This window comes from Ciconia boyciana, chromosome 10 (assembly GCF_034638445.1).
Source record: "Ciconia boyciana chromosome 10, ASM3463844v1, whole genome shotgun sequence".
Classification (NCBI taxonomy): Eukaryota; Metazoa; Chordata; class Aves; order Ciconiiformes; family Ciconiidae; genus Ciconia; species Ciconia boyciana.
In genome coordinates this window covers 29588247-29614984 of record NC_132943.1, presented here as the reverse complement: position 1 = coordinate 29614984, position 26738 = coordinate 29588247, and the positions used below count along the sequence as shown (strand labels likewise).

General features: G+C 38.5%; 1 protein-coding gene across 3 annotated transcripts in view; it reads right to left on the bottom strand.

Moving 5' to 3' along the window:
• PARD3B (par-3 family cell polarity regulator beta) overlaps positions 1-26738 on the bottom strand; it is a 439522-nt gene that overhangs the window by 266021 nt on the left and 146763 nt on the right. For all 3 annotated transcript variants that reach the window (XR_012044291.1, XM_072874183.1, XM_072874182.1), the window contains exon 4: positions 12919-13028. Coding sequence is in view for 2 of the 3 variants with exons in the window: in XM_072874183.1 (XP_072730284.1) it covers positions 12919-13028 (110 nt within the window). In the remaining variant the exon portion in view is untranslated. The remainder of the gene's footprint in view (positions 1-12918; positions 13029-26738) is intronic.

Below are 26738 nucleotides of genomic sequence, written 5' to 3'. Positions count from 1 at the left end.
AAAAAGTGAAGTTATAAACCATACTTCAGATTACAAATTGGTTGGCATTTCTGACACTGGCAAAGACAATTACTTCTTTTTTTGTTAGTGAAAGAACAGAAAATGCTTGGGTTTTTTGTTTTTCATAGAGATAAAACTGAAATGTGCCATGGATTGCTGCTGTTTTTCCTCCTGGATTCACTTCAGATTTATTTATAGCAGGGCTTTCTACCTTTATCTGCAAATGTCACAATTGAGCTAGTGACTTTATATAGTTTCTTGGTTTAATAACTATGGTAGATATAGCACATGTTCTGCCTCTGCCCCTCTCTGAAAATAAACAAAACTAATCAGGTCTAAAAACTAGTTTATATCTCACTGTTCATAGCAAATAGAAAGAGTTGGGCACAGATAACCTAATTTTCACCTGTTTCTGCTTACTGCATATACACTAACTCAATTTAGATTGATCGGCTAATGTTTGCAGACTTACTACAGTGGCACAAGGGTACTACACCCATTCAGCTTATTTTTAAAAAAGACAAAGCAAGATGAAATGCTGTTCTTGCTCCTTTTTAATTTTATTTTAGCTCTTTGTTTATCTCTTCACTTCAAAGCACTTCCAATATGAGGCACAGTTTCAGTGTGACAACTTCGTAAAATTAAAATAGAAAAAATGTGCCAGCATCAATCTGCTTTACATTGGAAAGCACAACAGCCTTGAGACAGAAATGACGACTTATGAGAGCAAGCTATAATGAACCCAGAAGTGCTATCTGCAGTAGGAAAAATGTATTAGACTGGAGGCTGAACACTCCTGACACAATTTGTCTTCCTCAATAGGAGCCTTCTGTTTCCCAGTCGCAGTGTACAGTCAAGTCGGACTCCAAAAGCAAGGGAAAATTATCAATATGAAGCCCCACAATGCTGTTGGCTAGCATTTCTTATTTGACTTGAAGCTGCTTAAAGTCCAAATTCAAAGAAGTACAGGACAGAATAAAGCTGAGTCTGCAAGAGACTTCCCCCGCCTGTGGCCTGCGGCTGGCTGGGCAGGAAGGACGGAAGCCGGCCCTGCCAGCCCAGGGGCACGCGAGCCACCTGCCCCGCCACGAACCAGGAGAGCCACCCAGGGCGCAGTCCTGGAGAGCGGGAGCAGAGGCTGGCCAGCAATCGCAAAGGCATGAGGCTGTCGGAAAGGCCCCACAAGGCAGGACCAGCCTGCCTTCAGCAGCCCTCGGTCCCCTGCGGGAACAGGGCAGGGGTGCAGGGGCAAGGAGGCCGCCCTGCGGCAGGCGAAATGGCCCAGTGCCCAGGAGGGCTCCGAGCCTGCACACTGGCTCCCCGTTCCCCAATTCAAAAAAAGCCCAAATCTCATGGCAGGACAAGCATGTTACTAAATGTGGTCCTATTTAAGAGGGAGGTTAGAGAGGGTTAAGGGTCTGATCCCAACAGTATCGGTAAAAATCAGTGGTAGGTGCTGAGCCCTTCTCAAATTGCAGTGTTGGTGGAAAATAAATTTTACTCTCTAGGGAGTTGTATTCTCAGACTCCTTTGAACAGAAATCCTTTCATTATCTGTGAACTGTGATATATTTATCTAGTTCCTATTCTTTTCACAACAATGTATCTAAGGTGCAATCTCAATTCTCTTAAAATACATTGTTAGCAAAGGGCACCACATGAACATATGTAGCATATATGCCAAGACATGCATTCTCACTAAAAAGAGCTTCTGCTAGGCTCAAAGCAGAGACATTTTTCTGTCGTCTTCTTGAAAAAAAATATTTTTTTTTCTTTTAAGAGGTGGTGAATGCTATGAACTTCCTTTCTAACTTTAATTCGCACCATTTTACTTAATACACATTTATCAAAAGCCTAGATTATTTCAACTACTTAAAAAGCAAAAGAAACAGGTTATACATTGCATATATCAAATCAAAGAGTATTTCCTCATTTGATTTTTGCAGTGCAAACTAAACAGAGTTGCCAACCAGCCCTAAATGCGCATGCTTCATTGTTACAGAACAAAATACTAGCAGCAGTGGCCTTTACTGTCTTTACCAGTCTCTACTAGCAGAAAGCTAGACCTGAAGTAATCTTACTAATTAAATAAAAAAGTATTTCTGTGGTAGTCATCATCATAATCATATTAATATATAATAATATGTAATGAATTCTAAATATTGAATCATTTTAACAAAACCTAAATCACTGGAAACCTAGAATCTGCATGTTAGACCACTGCTTAAAAGGTAACCAACATCAGACACTACATAAAAGTAATTTTAACAGAACTAATATCAATAATTTGATGTTTTATACACTTGCATAGTACTATAAATACATATAATTGGCAGCAGGTTAATTTCCCAAAAGTGCTATAATCTGTTGGCATAGTGCCATACTTTAAAAAAAAAAAAAAATTAATTTTATTTACAGGAGCATGCATCTGGTTCTAATGAACTAACTTTACCTGGTAATATCAGTGTTTGTATGATTGATGACATTAACACAATAGCATCATCAACATGTCTCAAAACAGCCATTTGAAAATGACAACTACACACAAACTAGACACTGAAAGGTAAAAAGGCAGAAAATCACAGCCGGGCATGAAGCGATCATTTGGTTCAGTGTTTTGTAAACCCAAGGATAGCTTTGTTATTATTAACATGGTACTCCCTAATCTAAAAGTATTTCTACTGTTGAAAATTTCTTGCTATGTTATGAGGTGCTTTAAAGAGAAAAACATACACCAGAGATTCTCTTTTGTGTATTAACTAGACTATCAATTTGAGCTTAACACAGCATCCATCTTAAAGCATCCTGGCTAGCAATGTTTGGGTCTATCTATGAACAGTGATCCAGACAATCTCCCTTCTTCTCTTCTGCATAACAGGATGGAGCATATTCCCATGCTTAACAACAGGGAATCAAGGATGGGCAGAATGGCCTGAAGACTGAAGTGGAACTGACCTCTTTTACCCGAAGAGTTAATTCTGCTATTTAGAAGTTTACAGGGTAATTTCTAAATAATAAAAATACTGCGTAAAAAATTTTCTAGCCCATTCTGATTCTCTGCTTCTCTGAGCCTCCCTGGTAGGAACTCAAGGAGGACTTGTAATATAAGCTTAATATAGTCTTTTGCATTTTTTCCACAAGGAGCAAAACTTTCTGATTCTAGCTGTTCTTACCACTATAGAGCAGACCACTTCAGTCATCAGTATTTTCAGGGTATCTTTTGTAGAATATTCTTCCCTCAGATGCACAATATTACTGAATGCAGTCTCTCAAGTGGAAATCCGAGAGCATCCAAGGCAGCACATACTACTCTGCATAAAGGAAATGTGGATACATTTATCTGCATAGTGTACGTTAGCCACACTGGTCTCGTAGCTGGTCTTTGTGCCACAGAATTTTCACCAATACCATTAATTAAGAAAAACCACATCTTTGCAGAAGCACACAGAACATCTGATGCCTAGGTAGCTATAGCGGATGCCTCACAGATCTGAGGAAAATGTTCCTATGTTCTTTTAAACCAAAAATATGGTTAAGACACTACTTCTTTGGCTAAAGAGAATATCACTACAGGAACTTCTGAGAAACAGATTTGTCACTAAGAGCTGCGGCATTTCACAGACTTTATTTATTTCTTTCTTTTTAAGGTGAAACTTCCATACTTTGGCTACCTCTTTTGAAACCAAATTGAAGGGGATATCTTTCTTCCTGATGATAAACAGATTTTTTTCTTCTTTGTGACTTAAAATTCATTTAATCTGTGGTTTTTCTGTTCCCTGGCCTCTCCTCCTTTTAACATACTTGCAACTTCTCACAGAAGCGTTTTATAAAATTCCCCTTGGAATATGCCTCTTCTGCATCAGAAACAGAATTAATTTGGGCTCTTATGGAAAGTGTCAAAAGATGAGTCGATGAAGAGTAACTGGCCCTCTTCTCAGCAGTGCTGCTCGCAGAACTTACTTTACCCCTGAACAATGTATTTCTGTTTGATTCTCATTCTGCTGCTTGAAGGACGGAAAGACTTATGCAGAACATTAAAGAAAGGGAGGTGTGGGGGTGGAAGTGAACTCCACATCTGAGGAGCCTTCACCATATTTCTTAGACTGACATGAGGCCAGCTGAAAAGAAGGGGTTTCCTTTTGTTTCTGTAAACCTGACAGATACACCATGAAATTGATTGTACTTGGTAATTCCAAAAAAGCAGAAGAAAGGAAAAGGAGGAGGCCAATTTATCTCCACAGGTGTTAAATGTATAATTATCTCAGATGCACCACTATTAGGTCAATGGAGCAAGCAACCTACAAGAAACACAGCAGCTCTTTTATTTAAGGTCCAAGTTCACGTCAGTCTAAGCCAGCTGCTAAATAGACATCAGCATGAATGCCGACACAGAGAGTAATTCTGCTAACTCTAAGACACCACAATGTGCTCTCAGCCCAGGTCATGTTACATGGTGCAGTCAAATACAGTAACTATGGTACTATCCGCATCCCTTGGGACTGATGCAAAGAAGAAAGCTGGTTTACTTGAATTTTAGAGAGGAGCTTGAGAATCTGTATGTTCTAATGAAACCTAGATTAAACCAAGGCTTAAACCAAGATGAATTAAAAGCAAAACTTATTGTTACTAGTACTTTAAAAATGGAAAAATAATTTTAAAAAAAGCACAAGCCACTACTCAACTTGATTGTCAAGAAAAAGAAAAAAAAAATCTTACGGAGCAACTGTTCCTATAAGATCTCTCCTGGGGGCCAAAGTTTGGGGGTTTTTTTCTTTTTTATGATACTGCTTGGGATGTGTAAAACTGAGCTGGCAAATACACTTCTTTAGGATCTGAAATACATCGTAAGAACAGCTGTGCCAGATCAGACCACAAGTATGTCCATCTTTGGGTGCTCAGGACTAGAATACCAGGGTGCCTCACAAACAGGTAATTATTGTCCCTCATAGTACAGAGGAACAGTGACAGCAATTTGCTCTTGCACCAACTCAGTTATTCTAGAGTCTACTAACTTCCTTTTCAACTGAAGATTTACTTATTTACTAAATTGTATATTTATTAGGTTTTATTTATTTAAAGTTATTTCAGAGAAGCTCTACTGCCTGGGTTATGACCAAAGGTCACATCAGACTTACAGGCCGGAAGAAACCATTGCAATTACTGACAAAAATCAAAGTTGAGATTTTCGTTCAAAATCTTGAATCTCACTGAATCACCCTTACCATTTTAGTCTATATTCACAGTGGTCTCAGTTTATTATTCCCAAATCCAACATGTCAAACACCTGCAACACCAGAAGCGCACAGAAGCATTAAAATATTCCTCCCTTCATTCCAGTTGTCATTGTAAGAAATTGCTTCATAGATATGGAGTAAATCAGGACCTGCTGCCATTAAAAAAAATTAATGTGCAAGTTTTAAAGAGCACTATGTTATTATTACAACTTGAAAACCTGTAAATCCAGCTTAGCTGAGACACCAACTACACAGAAGAACAAATCTCCAGATAAGGTGTATCCAATGGGATGGGTAATTTAGTGTCTACGAGGCCTCTCCTAAAAAAAAACCCAAAAATCGCGCCTCCTTTGAGTGTGAGTAACTGTCAGTCCTGTAAGAGAAACAAAGCCACAGATATCTCTTTCAGAGACACAGAAATATTAACCAGAACAAGAGCAGAGTCTCATACATCAGTGCACTGCAAGATGACGTATTAAAAAATCCAAAATGAGTTTTTTTCCTAATGTCACAGCAACATTTGGGTCTAAATAAGTATCAGAGACGTCTGCCATTATTCCCAGTTGTCCACTGGTTTGCTATGTTTATGGAAAACCTTATTTATTTAGTAGCAGGCATTTCAGTAGGACACTGACTGAGAACCTATTTTATTTTAGCTAAATGTTTCTAGAGCTTGACAGTAAATGATATGCATGAGCCATGTTGACTGCCATCTTCCACTTTTAAATTTGACTGTCAGACATACAAGTAACTTGCTAATGTTTCATTCCAATTTCAGCGCCATGAGCCTGTTGCGTAAGCTGCCTGCTAAAAGCTGTTCCAGATGGAATGACAGCGTTTTGTAGGACCCCAAAGATGTAGCTATAGAGATGAATATGTGTCAACAGCATTGAAAGCATGACCTTTTTTCCCCCCCTTTTTTTTTTGTCAGCAGTTCTTATTTCCACCCTATAATTTTTCCACATTCTTTATAAGATAGGCCACATGGGAAAGAGTTGAAGTCTTTCAGCCATCTTCCATCACCCGCAATCACATCTAGCTGACTACACAAGGCAGAGGACAAAGGAGAATTGTTTATAAACAATCAGGTATCTTCAAAATGACAGCCAAGGCCCAAAATTTATTTTAAAGAGGAAACAAAACCCAGCCCCCTACTAACGTAAGTTCCAGAACGATGGAGAACTTTGATGGTTTTCATAATAGATACTTTATCTCATGAATAGTCAGTAAAAACCCTGCACTCCTCTCATTGAAAACAGGCTTTAGAAAGCAACACATTAACAATGAATAACTTCTTTTACCGATTGTACCATTTTTACTGATAATTTATATACTATATTAACATCACGGAACATTCATTATTAGCTCTTATTAAAATAAATCACAAAAAGTCTACTTATCCTTCTCAAATAAAAATATGTAAATTACACCCACTGCTCATCTTAAAAAATACAGGTAAGACAATACACTTTTTCTGAAATGTAGGCTGTGCAAGAAACACAAAGAGGACTTTTCCCCACACACACCCCCGTACCTCTTTGCACCCTCAGAAGAGGAAATTACCACAGGACACTTTGTCCTTTTTCAGATGATCAATTCAGTATTCTGAAGTATTACAAATATTTCATTTACATTTCTCAGTTTTTCCTCCACAATATAAAGTAATTTCTTTTTGACGCACAATGCCACAGCACACAGTACAAGGAAGGGGGAAAAAAGCAGTGCAGGGTTGAAAAGCAACAGAAAGAATCGAGAAGGAATGGCTTTTGTTAATTTGACAGCCCTCAGCTAGCTGCATAGTTGGATTTATAAAAGGTTCTTTAAGAGCAGCAGTTTTTCATGGTGTAAGAGTGCCACACAGCTCTGGTTCCTGCAGTGCCTCACACCAACAACTTCAAAACTAACTCTCTGCAGATGTCCCTATGATCATCTAATCAGACATCAAAAGCAATACACTGACAAGCTCCTGCGCTGATTAGGAGTGTTCTATATATATTCCACAGCATAAACAGACACACAGTAGTTGCTTTAAAAATGGATTCACCCACATCAGAATTCCCTTTTAAAAAACTCAAACTGTTTGGAACTCCCCAGCTGAATGACAGGAAATTCTTTTAAATCTCCCCAGATCTTCTGTTCAGTTCCACACAGCAGTATTTCAAGAGCAGGAGTTAAATTATTAATAGGAAAACTTTTACCAGAAAAAAGTAAATGCCTTCCAGAATTTAAAAACCTTGCTATTCTGAATGACAGTCTGAGACCACACCACCTCAGGGAAGCAGTCTTGCCTCTACCCTGCAACACACATCGTAATACCTAAGATGTGTTTCCATCTCTACTTTATTTGTTGTCTAATTACTATACATCAACAACCACTGGATTTAAAGCATTACAAGTGCACTATCCTTCCAGCGCTGCTAGTTCCTGAAGAATTACCGCATTCCTCCCAATATCTGGTTTCCTTCTCATAGCCTACCTCCTCCAATACTTAAAGGGGGCTTATAAGAAAGATGGGGAGAGACTTTTTAGCAGGGCCTGTTGCGATAGGACAAGGTGTAATGGTTTTAAACAAAAAGAGGGTAGATTCAGACTAGATACAAAGAATAAATTTTTCACAATGAGGGTGGTGAAACACTGGAACAGCTTCCCAGAGAGGTGGTAGATGCCCCATCCCTGGAAACATTCAAGGTCAGGTTGGATGGGGCTCTGAGCAACCTGACCTAGTGGAAGATGGCCCGGCTCATTGCAGGGGGCTTGGACTAGGTGACCTTTAAAGGTTCCTTCCAACCCAAACCATTCTAGGATTCTATCACATAACTATGGGAGAATTTCATATTAAAATTCTAACACACATAAAGGTTCCAGAAAATAAAACTACCTGACCTAGTCAGGGTGAGTAAACATACTGGACAAAAGTTTTATCTTCTAAAATCAGACAGACAATACAACCCTCAGGGCAGTGCAGTCTCTTAGCTCGAGCCTTAGCAGAAACCTGCGGGATCAACCCAAGTTACAGACTCTACAGCATTATTCCATCACTGTCACCTTTTCTGCCCTGCCCTGTTTTTAAATAGTCTGATTAGATGAAGTAATATTTCTGCCTTTTTCTTATAGTAAAATACCCACACATTTTGAAAGTACTACTGATAATCTTTATCTCAAAGCCGAGCTCTGACTGTAGCATACCTTTACGTTTACATATGTACATAAAATAGTATGTAAAAGGAACAAATCATGGAGCTGCATCCTTACACACGCTCACATTATGCTAATCTGCAGACACTTAATCAGGAAGGCTAATACATTACAAACACAATTAATGGCCAGAAGAACCAGAGGAGGCTTCGACCCTTTTTAACAAGGGCTTGTAACATAAAAATGTTCTGATTATATATGAACCTTATCCAAAATTGCAAATTGTATGTCCACAATGCATAAAATACAGTCAATTTCAAGTCACATCTAGGTAAAAATTGAAACTGTATTGAGCCACTGGAGCAGCACTTCAATTGATCCAGCATCTCATTGTATCTTTAAATATGGATAAATGCAATTTAATCAGCCATTCCCATTGATTAACTCCAAGTTAACCTAAGTATTTATCGAGGAAACATGCAACTATAAAAGAAAAGAAAGTCATGCAGAACATAGCATCCCCATAACAATCAGCAAGTTAACAAGAGGGGGTGAAACCTTAGTCCCACCAGAATTAATGCAAAACTTCCATCAACTTAAACAGAACCACAACCCTCCATCTAAAACTCATGACAGCTCAAGTCTTAAGATAGTAGGGAAGTCTGTCCCTGTGCAAAGAGAGAGATAAGCAGAAGTAATAGCTCCAGAAAGGAAAGTTCAGATGTTTTAATTATACCTTAGCAATTACTACCTGGATGAACTGGACAGAGAAAAAGCAGCAAAATCTATTCTGCTCTCTAAAAAGTTCAAGAAACCAAACCAACAGAACCCCACAATTCAGAGTTTCTGCCTTGCTGTGTCTCATCTTTATCAGAGTGGAGCCTGGATCCAGCTAGGAACTTCTGAGTTGGCACAGAGAACCTGAAACTGCAGCTCCTCTCAGCAAGCTGGGGACAAGTGTTGAGCAAGCGTTAAGGGGCCAAAGAATGCTTCCTCCCTCTGAAAGGCTTCGACCATCTCAATCACACAGCATGGCCTCACTCCAGGGGAGATCCCCAGTGAAAGACTTCATGCCCACTGCTAACCCCACTTTCTGAAGCCAGGCCATTCACAGCCAAAAAGCAGTTGGACCAGCACCTGGCTATTGCCGTAGCAAGGCTACGGCCACCGAATTTTTCAGAGAAGTGCATTAAACTAATTATGCTTCCCTGAGGTCCTCTCTGGAGACCTACAGAGGGAAGTTTCCATTTTTGAAAGCCTGGCCAGGGCTCTGTGATTATAGCTAAACGGAAGAGCCTAACAGTTGCCTTCATAAATTAACAAATTCACTAACAAATGCCTTTTCTTCAATAACAAATTCAGATGTTTGTTATCCCTATTTTTCCCTGATTGTAGTATCTAAATTTTTCAGTGGCAGCTATCACGATAAGGAAGGAGAAGTTTGGATGAAAAAAGAAACTCAAATTTTATACCATCTGTTAAATGACTTCCAGTCTGAGAGAACAGATGCTGGACTTCACTATCAGTTTTTGATTGATCCAGAAGTATTTTGTTAACTGGGGCTAAAACTACAGCTAAGACAAAATAAGTGTCAGAGAAAATATGAAAGAATGGCTCAAATTCTTCTCAAAATACCTGGTCACTCAGAAAATATTTTGTAATTTTGGTAATCATCATATGGCATGAAAAAAAATGAATGGGACATCTAAAAAGCAGAATATATGCTCTGCTTAGATTCTATAAATACTGTGAACCACTCAAATGGTTCATTAGATTCATCCAGTTCACCTGAACTGGATAGCAATGTTCTTTTCTTATATTACTGCATGTTTGCTGTTTTATTTTATGCATTACTTGTTGTACATCTGTCCTGCACTCTCCTAGAGACAAATCAGTGCTCTCTTCAGAGAGTTATATGATAATCACCTCTCAAAAATCTGATCAACTACTGGTGTATCAGTACATACCACATAAGACAGCATACAGTCTAACTATGAGTATTTCTACACAGAACTGAACTGCCAGTTCTACAGGTGCTAAACACCAAAAGTGCCAAAACAATTAAGCTAATTATAGAAGTCAGTTTCAATTACAAAATGATTGCTAAAATAATAGTGGCATAAATACAGAGACTTAATTTTTATTACATGCACTGAAAATTGTTTCATCTACCAACAGCTCTGGTTTTTCTAACTTGCATGTGACTGCAAGGAAGCAGTTTAACGTGAAAAAAGTATGTGTTTGTGGCAAAGGAAAGGCAGTATTAATTTTAAATTTCCAGCAGCAATATACAGAACAAATGAATTTTCTCCAAATACTGCTTTAACACTTGCGTGAAAGAGCATAGCTACATTCAAAATGCAGCATTCAGTTGCTTGTGCCATGTTTTTTCATTTGTCAGATTATCGATTCTTCCCCGTGTTTTAAAACAATCTGTACCTAATTTAACCTATGTTATTTAAGCTTTCTGTGCTTCCCAAAACATTATGCCAAAGCATATTTCAGGATGATTGACGATGAGATTTTTAGAAATTGTACTGTTGCAAAAATAAGAGCTGGTGTAATGTATTTTCCTGTTACAAATTTTCACTTTAACAATAAAAACTTTCAACCTTCTGGGCCTTTCCCTCCTGCCCCCTTACATGACATTTTAAAAAATCTGAGAGCCTTCTCCACTGTTGTCATCTGTCCAGCTTTAACGGTTACCCCTACAGCTGATGGAGGGATGCTCTGTATTTTAGGCATAGAGAATTCCTTTAGGCCTAGAGGATTCTTGTGTACTGATGCAAGTCAGTGAAGCACAGTGAGGTTTTAGCCTCCCAATATAACTGCAGTCCTCATATAATGGCATCAAACGCACTTGTCACCACTAATATTATATTTTTTTAAAAAAACAAAACAACAAAAACCTATTCTCTCTCTCCCTGAGAGTCAAAAATAAAGCATTCGAAACATGTCCTGGAATGCAAATTTCACCAATTTTTCCACTTTTTTTTTTTCCCAATTTTCATGGTAATAAAATACCACAGGTCAGCATTACATACTGAGATACTCACACATTTCTCAACTTTGCAAAGACAGTAAGATCTTCACTCTTAACCAAGAATTCTTCTTTGTACTTTCATTTATCAGACTAAGTCAGTATTTCATTAATATGTAAGTGCTTGCAGCAAACATCAAGAAAAACCTCTCAGCTCAAACAGGTCTGACAAATGACACAGGACTTTGACAGAGTTCAGCCCCCTGTAACACCATAATGTACTTGGAGAGTTCCTAGCACTTTTAAAATTGCACCACTTAGCAAGTAACAGAAGCCATTGCAAAATAAGATGCACACACATTTGGCCATGCAAAGAGAAACAATGAACAGTCAACTAAAATCCTGTGTTGGCCTTCAGAATGACAGAGTTAAGATTGAGAGCCATAAAACATCATTTATAAGCAAGCCATCTGACTTTCTATTTAATTACCTCATTGACATGAACTTAACTGGAAGTATGGTCTTAAATATAACATCTTCAGCTGAAAAGGTGAATGTAACCTCCAGCATGTGTTGCTGAACCCCAGTTCTTTCCTCCTGCTCCCTAATGAGCCAATACGGCCATTTGTGGAATCTTGCCATAAACTAGTTGGGATCTAGGCTGAAACATCCCCCTCATGCCAAATGAAGAGGCTGGGGGTTTCTGAGTGTTTTTTGCGTTGAAACAAAGCAGTGATAGATTGGTTTACACAACTGGGGACAGGGAGTGAATTGCAACACTGTATAGGGAAGCTAAAGAGGAAAAGGCATAAATTTCACAAGCAAACGAAAGCAGGTGCAACTGCACCATCATTTAAGCCAGCATTAATTTGTCATAAAGTAGTGCAGAAGTCTATGAAAAAGCTCTGTTCTGCTTGATACACTTATGTACCCCAGCTGACATTGAGAGATTCTAAAGAATTTTATCTTTTTATAAGCAATATAGGAACACCTTCCCCACACACAAACACAAAGCTTCAGGCCTTAAAATTGCAAAGTAAAAAATGTGGCCCAAGTGTGACCAAGACAGTAGCACTTTTAGAAGACTGAAGACAGCCTGCAATAACATCTTATTAAGAGTTACTGCATCCTCACTAATTGTGTCTTTGCACTAATGTTTAGTAATAACTATGTTGAAAACAAATTTGCCCTCAAAATGGAAGAGTTATGTTGTAAAACAGAAAAGTGAGAAAGAAGAGACCATGCAGGATAGTAGCAGGGTGCCAAAGGAAGACAGAAATGCCATGAGAAAACAAGGGAAGTGAAAAAGGGTGCAAGACCAATGAAGGATATTAAAGGGGAAGTACATTTTTTCCACTAAGCAATGGTAAACAATATGAAACCGAACAAATAAACAATTGCTAAAAGTTCAGTTCATATTCCAGTGCCTTATATCAACACTGAGCTTTATGTAAATCTCTCATTTTAAAAAAAGAGAGCCACTGTTAATTGACTGTTAAACACTGTTAATATACCAACAGGTTAGAACAGGTTTTGCCCTTAAGAAAAAGGTGAGTTACATGACACCTACTGCCACAACGTGCTTGAGACTGTGGTCACTGGAATGAGAAACACTTGGGTGGAAGTCAGCAGGTGGGCCCAAAGCTGGATCACTGCTCCTTCGTACTAGAAGTGGTGTGCCTAAGAGACAAAATAAAGAACAATGGTTCAAGGGTGCTACTGGAACACAAGGTAAAGCTTCATGTGATTTAACTAAGAGAGGTGTACAGCGCTTAAATATAAGTTTATCTGTGGCAATATCCACCTGGTAAATTACTAGATTTGACGGGGTTGTGCCATTTAGTCTTTACTAAGCTAAAGAAATGAGAACATTTTAAGCTCTGTTATACAGACTTTCAACCATGAGCTGCTAAATTAGGCAAAAACTGCTGACAAACAGGAGAAAAAGGCACCTTCTTGGAAAAACAAACAATTGCATGTATCTGTGACCACATGTACCATCAAGTTCTGACAGGGAAATCATACGCTTGATCTAAGGAGTAACTGTGAACACAGGAAGAACTGGACTGCTACTGTTAGTTCCTACAACTGGTAGTGATTATTTAACTAAACCAGGACAGGTCTAAAAGCCTTTCACTCCACACTAAGGACAGCTCTCATAGCGCTGTTCTGCATTAACCCACCAAACGGGGATCTCACCGTCTCATTTTGAACTGTTCCTTACTTGCTCCTGGTCTATGTCCAAAAACCATACTGAGCAACTGCTTGCCTCTCCCATACCAATTATACAAACCCACATTTAACCTGTATGAAAGGTCGCTTTGAATATGATGGCACAACCATATATATAGGTCATAAATTTTATTTCCATAAGCTCACAAGATGCAATAGTCCATCACCACTACTTCTGTGCTGTCCCAGCCTGAAGCATGTAAATGACAGATCAGGCACAGGTTTTTAGGTACAGAGACAGCTGAAGGATAAACGGATAACTCCCTATATTAACTTCCTTTAGTATCTAACATGCCTTTGGGCTGGCTCTGCAGAGACAGCCTAAGTAACGATATAAAGAGGAGAGGGGGAAGAGATTGCATTCACAGCAGATCTGCCTCCCACTACCGACTGCCAGGATTCCCAGCGAACAGACGTAGGCAGTTGCAGTTGTTTCAGAGAAGCTATAGACTAAACAGCTTCCTCTTGCAGGCATCTCCAATTAGACTCACCAACTATTCATGTCTATTCGCGTACTGTCTGGGAATAACCTCAAAGACCAGTCAGCAGCTTCTAGCAACACAACCATCCAGTTAGCAGAATACACGGGTGCTATAAAACACTCCCTGCAAAACCTGCAAGTGGGGCGAGAGGGAAAACATCTTTAGTAATATGAGAAAGGAATTTCTCACGTTATCCAAAATGAAATTAAACAAAAAGACTTTTTTTTCCCCCCAAGTCTTTCTGAAATAATTTATCCATAGGCAAACAAAAAAATTGAAGAGAACATTGGTCTAAGACAATAATTTTTCAAATGTTGCAAGTGAGTGAAAATAAGGTTATAACTGTCAGTTATAATATTAATTATAGTGGCTGGGACTTATGGAAGTCATAATTACTAGATCTATAACAGAAGTTTGAAGGTGCAACAGTTTCCTCGTTAGAGAGATACTAACAAAGCTGGAGTGACTGTATCACTTTCACTCTCAGCACAGCTTTGTAATTATAGCTGGAATAAATACCAGCACCTGATGCTGCGGAACAACCAGAGAATCTAATGCTCCTACCCTTCCTCACAGTGAGCAGCAGTTTTTATACGCAGGTAATCCCTTCTATCTCCACTTATACAGGAAATCAGTAAGAAAAGCAAAAGTAAGACGTAAATTTGTGTCCTGATATTGAGGGAATGCTCAAAAATCAAAAGGTGAATATTGTTTTTTGTTCCAAGTGATTATCATCTTGGTATTAAGAGGTATGCATGTTTTTACAAGGAGGTTCTGAAGAAAGGGATTGATCAAATTTGTCCATTTTGTGTGATTTTCCGAATGTGTCAGTAGGTCAAAAGGAACCAAATCTCTCCACTCAAATATTCCTGTTCTTCACATGCTGCTGAAGAGAATTTTTTCCTCTAAGCACGTTTGATAAGAAGGTGTATATAAAAACTAAAGCCAAAAAGTGTTGGACTTTTAAGTTACTCCCTTCTTTAATACTTATTCCTTAAAACACTTTTTTCCGTGTATGACTGAAGTGTTTCTGGTGATCTGCATCCAATTTTCAGTCTCTCTTCAATACAACAGTTTGAAAACAGATGCTGAGACACTTTTATATGATTCAGTATAATTTAGCTTCCAGCTCCTTTTGACATAACCATGAACAATACAGAGAAACGCTCTTGCTAAACTACCAGAAAGCCCTTTGCATTGGTACTATTATTTGTAACCTTCACAACTCAATGAGCCATATTCCAAATTCAAATTAAAACATACTGTTGCTTATACTCTTCAAGGCCATCATCACAGCCCCTTTTCTCATTTCTGTCTTCCTTTTTCCACAGTGAGAAGAGGGTAAAAAAAATTCCCCACAGTCAATTAAAGAGGCCAAAGATGTAAAAAAAACAAAAACAAACCCCACAAACAAACAACAACAAGAAAACCCCCAACCACTTACATCAAGCTCACTCCTTCTCCCAAAACCAACACTCTGAAATTAGATTTCTCCTTTTCCTGAGCTGTCTTCTACAACCAACTCCGCACTTCTCTCTCATTCCTCTGGCTGAGAGAAAGATGAAGTCTCCCATCTCTGTGCCTGCTGGGAGACAGGACCCTCGTTTGTTCCAGGACCTCTGAGCTTTCGCAGCAGTTGAAAGAAGATGTCTCCTATACCACACCATTCACATAATGCTTGTCTAGTAAGACGGAACCATACTTCAGCACTTCTGTCTGCTCCCTGTGCTGACTGCTGCAAGGCGGTGTTTTTACCACATTGCCCCGGCCCGCCATTTTGAAGACCTCCTTTCACATGCTTTCTGCCACTGTTTTCCAGAGAAACTGAAGCAAAATGACATTATCCCATTCTCAGTTTACAGCTGTCTCAACTTTGAAACCAAAGTTTGCAGGAGCAGCGGGATTATAGAGAATACTGTTTTCCAATTTGGGAAAATGGCCTTGCAACTATTTGCTTTCTTTTTATTCCTGCAAGTTTTTGCCCATTGCCATGAGGCTATGAAATTTATGGTGCTCGTCCGGAATGCTTCCCTACTTACACAAAAACAACTGGACTTTTTGACCATTGTCTACAGTGCTTTCTCTTTTCTCCCAATTTGTTTTAAATTTTAGGGTCCTACAGATCATTTTCTTGTTGAAGGGAAAACTGGAGACTATTTTCTTAATTTTTTAAAGATATACTTACTGACATATAACATCATTTCTTGTACAGAGATATCACAAATCGTAACATCTCTGTGAACCAAGTCAGCTGAAATCTTTAGCTAAAATTATCCAAAACAATCCCCCTGGCCCTCAATGCTTCACATGCATGCACCACAAAGACACTGGAGCACGAAAACAACCTTTTATTAGACAAAAGCAAATTGAACCAAAATGCCCTCTCTAATAGGGGAAAACAAATGGCAAGCAGGAAGATTAGATGAAAAACTTGAGAAAAAGCGGTACTCTCCCTCTTTGCGAGGAGAATCCCGTATTCTCTTTCAGGAGACAGCAATCCTCAGCGGCTCCCTGAGCTAACCAACTCTCCTCCACCTCCCCTCATCTCCTCTGCAGCTCAGGCAGCTCCCTGCCGTAAGAACTCCTTCCCTGCCACTCAGTGCCTCCCAGCCCACCCTTCTCCCCCACAGGCTCCCTTGTGTTCTGTTCTCAGCCTCTCCCGCCTCTTCTGTACTGCACGCACAGGGCTCTTGAAAGCCAAGCATGCTCCCTTGCGCTCCGGAGGAGAGAAACCTCCCCAGATCCCACGGTCCAGGACTCAAGCCCACTCAGGAGTCGGCCCATGTCCATTATACATACATACCTTGAATTTGTTCATCACTGCCTTCCTTCGACATGGATAGAATGTAAGGAAAACCCATCACTGATACCATTTATTACAGGCATACTACAGACAATTATATACGTTTTTACTTTAGAGATTGCATCATCCGTTTTCTTCTGTCAGGAAGCAGAACGTTGCCTTTCGCCTCACTGCTTTCCTTTTGTCATGCTGTCTTTCCATGTTATTCTACTCACGCTCTTGCATTTGTGCTGAACATTTATAACAACCAGTGTAAGCTCAAACAGAAAATTCACCTTTTCCCTGAATGATGAGACACAGAAAAACTCCTTTCTGCATACCAAGTTGATCATACAAACATGTTATTTACAAGAACTACTGTTTTGTGCCAGAGTAGCACTTTGTATTTTAAACTTAGGAACTCAGCTTAAAAAATTAGTTAGCCTTATCTTGCTGCATTGCATCAGTAATTTACAGACAACAAAAATTCAAATACGTGCCCAAGACTAAAATTTTTCTCACGATGACAGCTTTTAACCTCAATCACTTCAGGGTGTATTTCCCCTTCTTTCAAAATTTGCACAAAGTGCCTTCTATTACGGTACCATAGCACCTCCTAAGCACACGTGGATGTCTCAGCCTTGTTCAGAATACATACTCTTTGACAAAGCTGATGAGAAAAAGTCCTGTGGCTTTCCTTCCTTAAAGTAAAGTCTGTGTTCTTTAGTTTCAAGCCCTGTAGATCAATCTTTTCCTTTTGCTAGCATCACCCTCAGAAATTAGTATCTACACAGATTCATGGTTAACAGTGTATTTTCCCTGAACTCTTATGTTTTGGAAATATTTTTTTTTAACTGCAAATATGGTTGAAACAAGCATATGGTAGAAACCACACTTAGATTTAAATTGGTTACATTAGGAAAAAAAACAGAAGAGAGAAGTTCTGCCATTTGTGCACAATTAAAAACTGAAAACTTGCATCAACACAATGGCAAAAGAAACATCTTCATGCCAGATGTAATCCTATTTTCTTATTTTGTTATTTTTTTAATTTCACCAAAAAGCTGTACACAGACATTAACGCTTACCCTGAACAAGAGTGCACTCTGCCTCACTTCACTTAAACCCTTTGGCAGATCAAAAATCAGCACTTGAGGTTAGGAGGGGGCTGACTAACAGGAAGTGATGGGTTTAAGAACACTGTGCAACCTCAGATAAATAATGTAAGGTTTGGAGTTCAGGATCCGAACGTGGTCAGGGGAACTCTGGAGCTCCAGCTGTCCCTCCTGGGGTCCCCCTAAAGTCCTCAGGGGCTCTAGGCTCTGAGTTCTGGCATCCAATTTGATGCCTAAATTTAGACAGCTGAGTATCGCTCAGGGTGACCACTACCACAAAAAAAGATTACTCTAACCCTTCCTTAATTTCACTCTTTTGCTCTCAAGTCTCCTTGCTCAGGAAAGCACAATTCACCTACAGGTTGAAATCCTTTTAATCTCTGGGATTTAGGTTGAAAGTTGGTGTTACAGGGCCAAATTCAGAAAACTGCTGAAGACAACCGGAGTTTATCACCCACAAGCATTTTCAGTAGGCTGTGCTATCTATAATGGTGTTAAATTACGTACTAAAAATTTATTTTACCATTGCTTTGGGTGCAAACACTCTCAGATGACTTTTGGGTAAGCTGACAAATCAAGGAACATAGGAAATGCAAGCACATGGCTTGCCACTGCATCAGTCGCAACCAACATATTATGAGGGTTTTTTGTTTGGTTGTTTTTCCAGGTAACAGGGAAGAACTATTTTAGAGAAGAACAAAAGATACACTTGGACAGAATACCATAAATGGACAGAAAGAGATTTACAATAAATCACCTACACAGTTCAAGTCATAATTTTAAATTCTGCTCCTGCATATAAAAATGCTGACTATGATGGGAAAAAAGCTGTCCATCAAGTGTGTATCAAACTGTCAGCTGTTAAAGGCCATACCAATGACAATTACTCTGCTGCCTGCTTCCAAATTACACTTGCCTGGACAGACAGACAAATTATTTTCCGACCTGCACGTGCCTCGAAGTATTTTTTTTAGAGCTCCTTCTGAACAATTCACAACAAAATTTCAAGTCAGAGTTGAAACAAAACACCATAAATACTATATGCATACAGACACAAATCCGAAATTGCACTTCAGCACAAACAATTCTTGGCGGGAAGATCTCTGAACAGATGCAACAAAACCAGCCACTGTTTAAACTGGAAATTCAGAATGACTTTTAAACTGGTGCTATCATGAAACAGTTCAGGCACTGGAAACAAAATATTACAAGTAGGATATTAATTTATATTTAACTATAGGAAAGGTCATTAATATATGCCTATTTTTCTTCTTTTTATCAGAGAAATTCACATTAACAGGCATACAGACAGTTCTGCCGGTCAGCACTTTTTGAGAGCACTAAGCAATCAGTGGGTAAATTTGGTCACCCTCAGATTTATTGCTTACCACCACCTGAGGCATTGTGTAATGGTTCTGCCATGTACTTAAAATGTAGCTGACATTAGCTTGTACATTCTACCTTGTGATAGGACTGTACCACTTGTTTTTTATTTTTTAAATATGTAATGCTCTGATGTTGCGACTTTTACGTTTAGAGCTAACTCAAATTGCTCATAATAGCACCTATCAATACAATTTCAGATCTGTTGATCTGAACAGCTATCTGTTCCTTCCAAAGTGCATACTGCGCTTTTTAAATTCCCAAGGATACAAGATTAGATTAATGAACTAGGATGATGTAACAGTTAAGACAATTGACTTAAATCTATAAACAGATGAAAATCCATTTGCAACAAGCTCTCTCTTTTACATATTAACCCAGTGCAGAACAAAGTACTTCCCTATCACTCTAAATGAGGTGTACCTTTTCTTACAAAGAAAAATAAAAGCAATCACCTACAAGTAACACCCAGTAAAGGCTTTAAACAGAGATTGTTTTGGGGTGCTGCTCTTCAGCACCATAAATTTCAAAAGAATTATTTTCTCTGGTTGCACGTGCTATAACATATTAAGTGAGATTTCAGTTACGAAGCACAAGAACTGTTCTCACAGTTTTTATGACCAGAATGAAATTTGTTCGGTACTGTCATTGTCAGAAACGGTGCCTAATGAAACAACTATGGAATATTTACATTTACAGCTTTTGGACTTTCAAAGATGGACGTGTAAGAATCACCTACATACATTATTTCAGTAATAAAGTTAATCTAGATTCCATTTTCAGGATCAAAACCCACATCCATATGAAAAGAAGTTAACCACTTCTCATCTTAAGGCACTAGGATACATATGTATCTACAGAAGATGTACAAGTAATGCTGCTGCTTTCTCCCTGTTTCAAAATTTCTCTCAATAAAGTTTCCAGCTGAAGGACAGGACTTCAGTTTGGATCTTAACCAGGTATTCTTTTCTTGCACTTAAGGTCACAACACACGTCAGATCTAGAGTAATTTTAGGATCTTCTCTCCTCTATCAACACAATCCTCCTATTTTCAGCTCCTCATGAGACCGACAGGGAGCACACAGAGTTACTGGAGTGCTAGGAACACCATGACTCCCAAAGGGTCTTGGCTGCAGGTACCACATGGAAGAGAGCGGGCAGAGGGGAAGGAGCTGCAGCAGAACCCTCCTGGCGCAAGGATTAATCACCTCCCTCAAAACAGGCAGTTGTCTTTTTTTTCCCAACCTAAGCTCTAGCAAAATGTGCAACTCCTATCCTTGCTGGGCAGACTGATTAGGAGCTTTGTGAGAACACACTGGCTATTACCAACAAGAATCAACAATTTCTACTACAGGCCAGGCTTTCTTTTATTCTTGTCCAGGCGAAACATCTTTGTGAATCACACCATCATTGTGCACCCACTGACTGACACACAGCCTCCAACTTGCAGCTTCATTTGGAAGTATAATTTGGAAAAAAAATATAATATTAGAATTTATATAGATTTAAATAGTTATATTAGAATTTCCCTACACACACACACACAAAGGTTTTTTGTTTGGGGGGATTGGGTTTTTGTTTTGGTGTTTTGTTTTGTTTAAACGTAATCTCTTTCAAATGGCATTCAGATGTCAATGGAAACTAAACTTTAGATATACTTAAAAACACCAGTCATCTTAGTCATCCATCTTGCTGGACACAGCAAAAAGCATTCATCTTATTAAACAGACTGGTTTTTTAAGCAGCATATTATCTGTAGTTACTGAATTTAAATCAATCATTTTTGGCTAATATACCCTATAAGATTTTAAAACTAATAGATCTCAGACTCTCGCACCTCATTTTTATTCACAGATTGAAAGGTAAAAATAAGCATTTCTTCTATTTCAATTCCCAGCCCATTTCTCAACTTCAAATTAAATACTTAATGAACTGTACTAGTTGAATAAACTGACACAAAGAAAATATTCTGTGCACCTGCAAAAGAGGCCATGCTGCCAAGAGCTGGTTTAGCACTTCAGCTAACATCAGTTACAGGTGCTTATGCAGTCACTTTTCCAGAGTTCAACGGTTTAATTTTCTTTAAAACTTTGGCAGCTAAACTTTACAACTTGAATATAATTTTGGTAGCATTTTATTGCTAGTAGTAGGATAGTAAAATACATTTTTTAAATATTTTAATGGTATTTTAAAGGAGTATCACAAATTACAGCATTAGTATAGGTTTTTGTAATATTTAAATATGACCTGTGTTTTATATATCTGATCTAAGTTGAGAACCTTTTCTGTTTTGACCTTTCCTTAAAAAAGAAGTCCTATTATGACTGATTATTTTCTATTCTAGTCATGGCAAACTAGTTTTAGTCTCAAATTTCAAATTTCTTCCTGCCAATTTTAAAAGAACTTGAAACTTTCTGGGAGGTTTCAAGGAACGATAAGCACATAAGAACAGTTATATTGGGTCCACCTCACCCATTATCCCGCATTTAACAGTCATAGCAAATACTCAGGGCGAGGGCATAACTGCAAAGTGGTGCATCCTACCAGCTTGCAAAAAATAATGTTTGAAAGATTTCCAAATCAGAGTGGCATCTAGACCACCATATTTTAACAGCCACTGATGAGGCACCTCCTGTGAATTTGTCTAATTCTATTATAACTCATTGATTTGGGGCCTGTAATACTGAATTACACAATTCAGTTGAATGCTTCATGAAAAGGGTAGTTTAGGGTTGTTTTGCTTTGTAATCTATTGAACAATAGTTTTGCTTGATACTCCTAGCTTTTATGAGGTGAGGAAAGTGAATAATCATTCCCTATTAATCTGTCTTGATATGTAAAATGGTAAGGACTATTTCTGTAGGGAAGTTAAAAAAGGACTCAGTCACAGAGGGTCGTTTTTCCCTTTTTGTGTGAGGTTTAAGAAGAGATGACCAAAATAATACACAGGATTCATCTTTCTAGTAAACATACTAATCCTTCTTTTACTTAATGTCTACAGTAAACAGACTTCCCTCTAATGAAGTAATGAGTTACAAAGAAAGCAAAACATAAATCAACAGCCAGTGTGCCTATGGGAAAACTGTGCAACATATTGGGAGGGAGATGCATCTTTTGCCAACTATGTTCAGGAGCAGTAAATACACAACTCTCCATTTTACTTGGCTGAGATTCTAGATATCTGTTGTGAGAAATGATCAAAATCTGAAGTGGCACTTCAAAGTAAAGAGACAAAAACATTAACTATCAGCTAAGGCTCTTGAAAGGGTAAACTAAATAGAAAGCAATGAGAAAGAACTGCATGGCAATGGCCAAACTGACTGAATCATTGGACTGTTATTTGTAACTTCTCTAATGATGACTTTCATACAGATGAGTTCATCTGTATACTGGAACATGTTCATATGGAAGCAAACAGTAAACAATCATTAGCGAACAAACATTGCAAAAAATGTGTAAAACTATACTAGCTTGGTTTCTTAAGAAAAAAAGGGTGATCTACTACCTCAAGACCTTTAGTTGAAGTCTTTTTTTTTTTTTTTTTAACTTGAGCAATTTCAAACTATCAATCAGCCAACAGCAGGCTCATTTTCAACCTGAAATACACCTTTCGCCATATTGCCTCAGAGCTAATATAGCACACAGTACTGTAGAGATTTATAAACACACATACACACTCCTTTGTCTTACCTAGCACTAGAGTGTACTGACAGAGATTGCCTATAGCCTTCCAGTATGATATTATACTGTAGCCTTTCAAAGCCTTCAGCTGCAAATATTTACCTTATTAAGTGGGTTGGTCTCTTTCTTTTTAAGAGATACTACCTTTGAAACTATCTGCAAGTCATAACAGCATACAAATACACAAAAACAGCAACACCACAAAATTAGTAAAACACACAAAAATCTTAGGAAAAACACTGACATCGAATAAACTGTGTCAAAAAGCAGCATAGACTTTCGTAATAGAATTTATTCCATCATTCGAAGTCCCATTCATCACCATCCCCCAAAACCTTCCCTGAGGCAATAAAAGGCTGGAAATGAGCATCTCGGCTAGAGAGCTACTGCAGGAAAATGTGTAACTTGTGATGGAAAAATATTTTTTTCCCTACTTAACATATTTTCATGGGGATACCCCCTTGCCCCAAAGTAAGGCAGATTAAAGCAAGTGCAAAGGGAACAGAGACAAGGGGAATAACTGATGAGAAACAATCTTTGGGGAAATCAGAGGCAGAGGGGCTATTAAAAAGAAAAGGGGTTCTTTGGTAACCAGCTATGCACATAAATTTATTACCTACACTACTACTCAATTCTTGGGTATGGGGAAAGGAAGGAAAGACTGGCTTGTTTTCTAAATGGGCAACCCAAAGACAGAGAAACACGTGGAAATTTTTTTATATGTATCTTTACAGAAAGCATTACTGTATTCTTTTGCTGCAATACAAAGACAAACTTCACCTATGCTGGTGCAAAGCTCATTTCCATGAATCAAGGACAACTAAGTAATACCAAGCTTAAGTCATGAGGTCAAAATATACCAAGTCTGCATTGTGGCTGAAATGAAAAGTTATCTTCAAACCTTTAGCTTGCCTGAGAACAGAAACCATTTGGTTTAGGAACACAAGCAGATTTTAATTGATCATCACAATTCTTTAAAACTAGATTAAACTGAATGCTGCAGAGGAGAAAAATCTATCAAGTACAGTGTCATCCTCACAACACCTATGACAAACAGCATGGGACAACGTTTGATATCACTACTATGAGTGCAGCCTTCTAGTGCAGAGAAAGAGAATAAAGTCATATTGGCTTAAGGAAATAAGCAGTATTGCCTCAAACCACAGAAGGCAGCATGTGCTTCTATAATGCATTTCTTTTGAAACTTACCAATTTCAAAATGTTAATTTTCCCTGAATCATAGAGGAGAGAATTATTATATGCATGCAGTACACTCAATGTACTGACAAACATCGGAACGCTCAGCCAATAAACTGACATCGCAAGATTAAAATGAACAGGATAGCTTTTATGTAAGAAAAAGTGTCTTTCCTACTTACACTGACACGGCATTTATGCTGTATACGAGCATTAGCAACATTTTGTTTATCAAATGAATAGTTTCAGTTCCTATCTGTTTTCCTAACTTTTAAAAAACCATAATCACATGGTTTCCTCTATTTAAAATATGCTGTGTGTATATCCATAGTATCTCAACAACAGCTTGAAAGAGAACTAACCAAATATATGCTGTTTAAAATGCCCCCAAGCCTACTTACAATACTTCCACTTCAAAGCCAACAAGAAAGAGAAGGAATTCTTTCCGAGCTCTAAAATCTGAGCATGGAAACAGATGACATCCGTACCCGGGAGGTAACAATTTAAGCCCTGTCAGGCCTATCATGGGAGAAACTTCCAAAAACTCCAGGAAGAAATCTTGCCTTCAATTCCCTTGGACTTCAAACTAAAACACTGCCAATGGAAGCATCTCTGTTGACTGACTTAGCAACCCAAACACATAGGGCCATTCAAACTAAATGAGTGTTTTGAACAACCCCATGAAGCACGATTTAAGCTAGAGCAAGCCCAAAACCACGGGAATATATTAAGCTGATTAAGTATATTCTCTATCTGAAGCCCCTGAAACACCTTCAAGGATATTCCGTAAGAGTGCAAGTAATCTTTCCCAAATGTTAAAGACAGGGCCACAACACCGACGACTGCATCAAAATGGAAAACCAAAACTTTCTAGGCCAGTACTGTTATTATCCTGTACGAGACCTACTGAGGGTTGGAGCATTCCCAGAGAGCAATCTGTTTTCAGGAAATAAATGTCCACTGCAAAGACACTACATAAAATGTCCAGAACTGAAAGGACTGACTGTTCAAAAGCACAAGTGCCTCAATATAGCCTATCATTGCCATTCGTAAGCTTATTTTAGGAGAGAGACTGTAATCAGCCATTCCAACCATCGTTTGCACCCAAGTCTTCCACTTGCCTAGAACGTTGATCAGGTGGGGTGTGTGCATGTGTGTGTGTGTATATATGTATATATAAAAGAAGAAAATCTTGTTCTCAGAGATTTGCCATAAAGCAAAGGCATGCAAACTTTGAAATACCAAAGTAAGACCTTTCCATGAGAAAAGCAAGACACTTGCCCCGCTTAGCAGGGAAAATTTTCAAAGGGAGGAGTTTAACTCCTGTAGTTTACAAGATAATTTTATAACCTGCTATCAGTAACTGTTTATGCAATTATTTCTTTATCTAGCCTCAATTTTAACTAAACACTAAAAAAGGTATAAATTCATTCAGAAGCTAAATTTTATAGCAATAGCCAACAATCAAAGTAACTTAATTGTATCTGCTTCCCGTAATGCTTGTACTCAGATAACAGCTTCAGGAATCTTCAACCCGATTCCCAAAAAAAGGGAGAAAGAGAAAAGAATAATTAAAACAACAACAACAACAACAAAAACCATCATGGAGATACCTACACATACTTCACTTTTTTTCCTACCTTAGTATTCAGAAGTAACAAGTATCGCCAAATACTGTCTGTCTTCCTCCAGGCAAAATCATGACTACTTAACACCAAGGAGAGGAGCAAGAGAAAAGCAACAACTAAGCTTGTGTGCACTCGACCATCATCTATCAAATAAAGCAAATGAAACGCTGAGCCAGTCATGAAGGCATTTCCAGCTCAAAGTGACATGTCCATAAAATGGATCCTCCATAAATAAATTAGTGCTCTCCTTCCTGCCCATATGGACTGAAAAGGAAAAAACAAACTGACATCATGAAAAAACCCAAAAGGCTAAACCTCTTACTCCCCCTTTCCTATTCCACTACCTACCATGCAGGGAAAACCACTAGAAAAGAACACTAAACTATTAGGTGCAAAAGGAAACCAGAAGGGCCACCAGCGCGCTTCTGGGTGCACAGAAAATTACAAGATGGCTTATGAGGGCCAACAGAACTACAAACATTAAAAACTCAGACAGTTCAGCTAGTTGACTTGAAGGGCCTTATAAAAAATTGAAAACTCTCCTACTAAAACAAGGCACCTGCACTGTCATGTTACATAGTTGAAAAGTTATGACGACGCACTAGTGTTTCTAAAAAAAAAAAACCAAAACAACAACGGGACATTTCTGAAGTGACTGTGTCTCATACTCTGCAGGAATGGCTAGCTTGCAGTTGAAGCTAATGATCACACAAAGCATTTCTTATAGACTACTGGTCTATGAAGAAGCACACTTTCACTGGACATTAGCTTAGCAATAGCCTGCAGGCCACTGCTTCAAACATTACGGACGCATCAGTTTCATGAGCGGAAGATTACTGGTGGGTAACCATTTATTTGGAAAGACTTATTAAAAACCTCTAGTCTGAAGC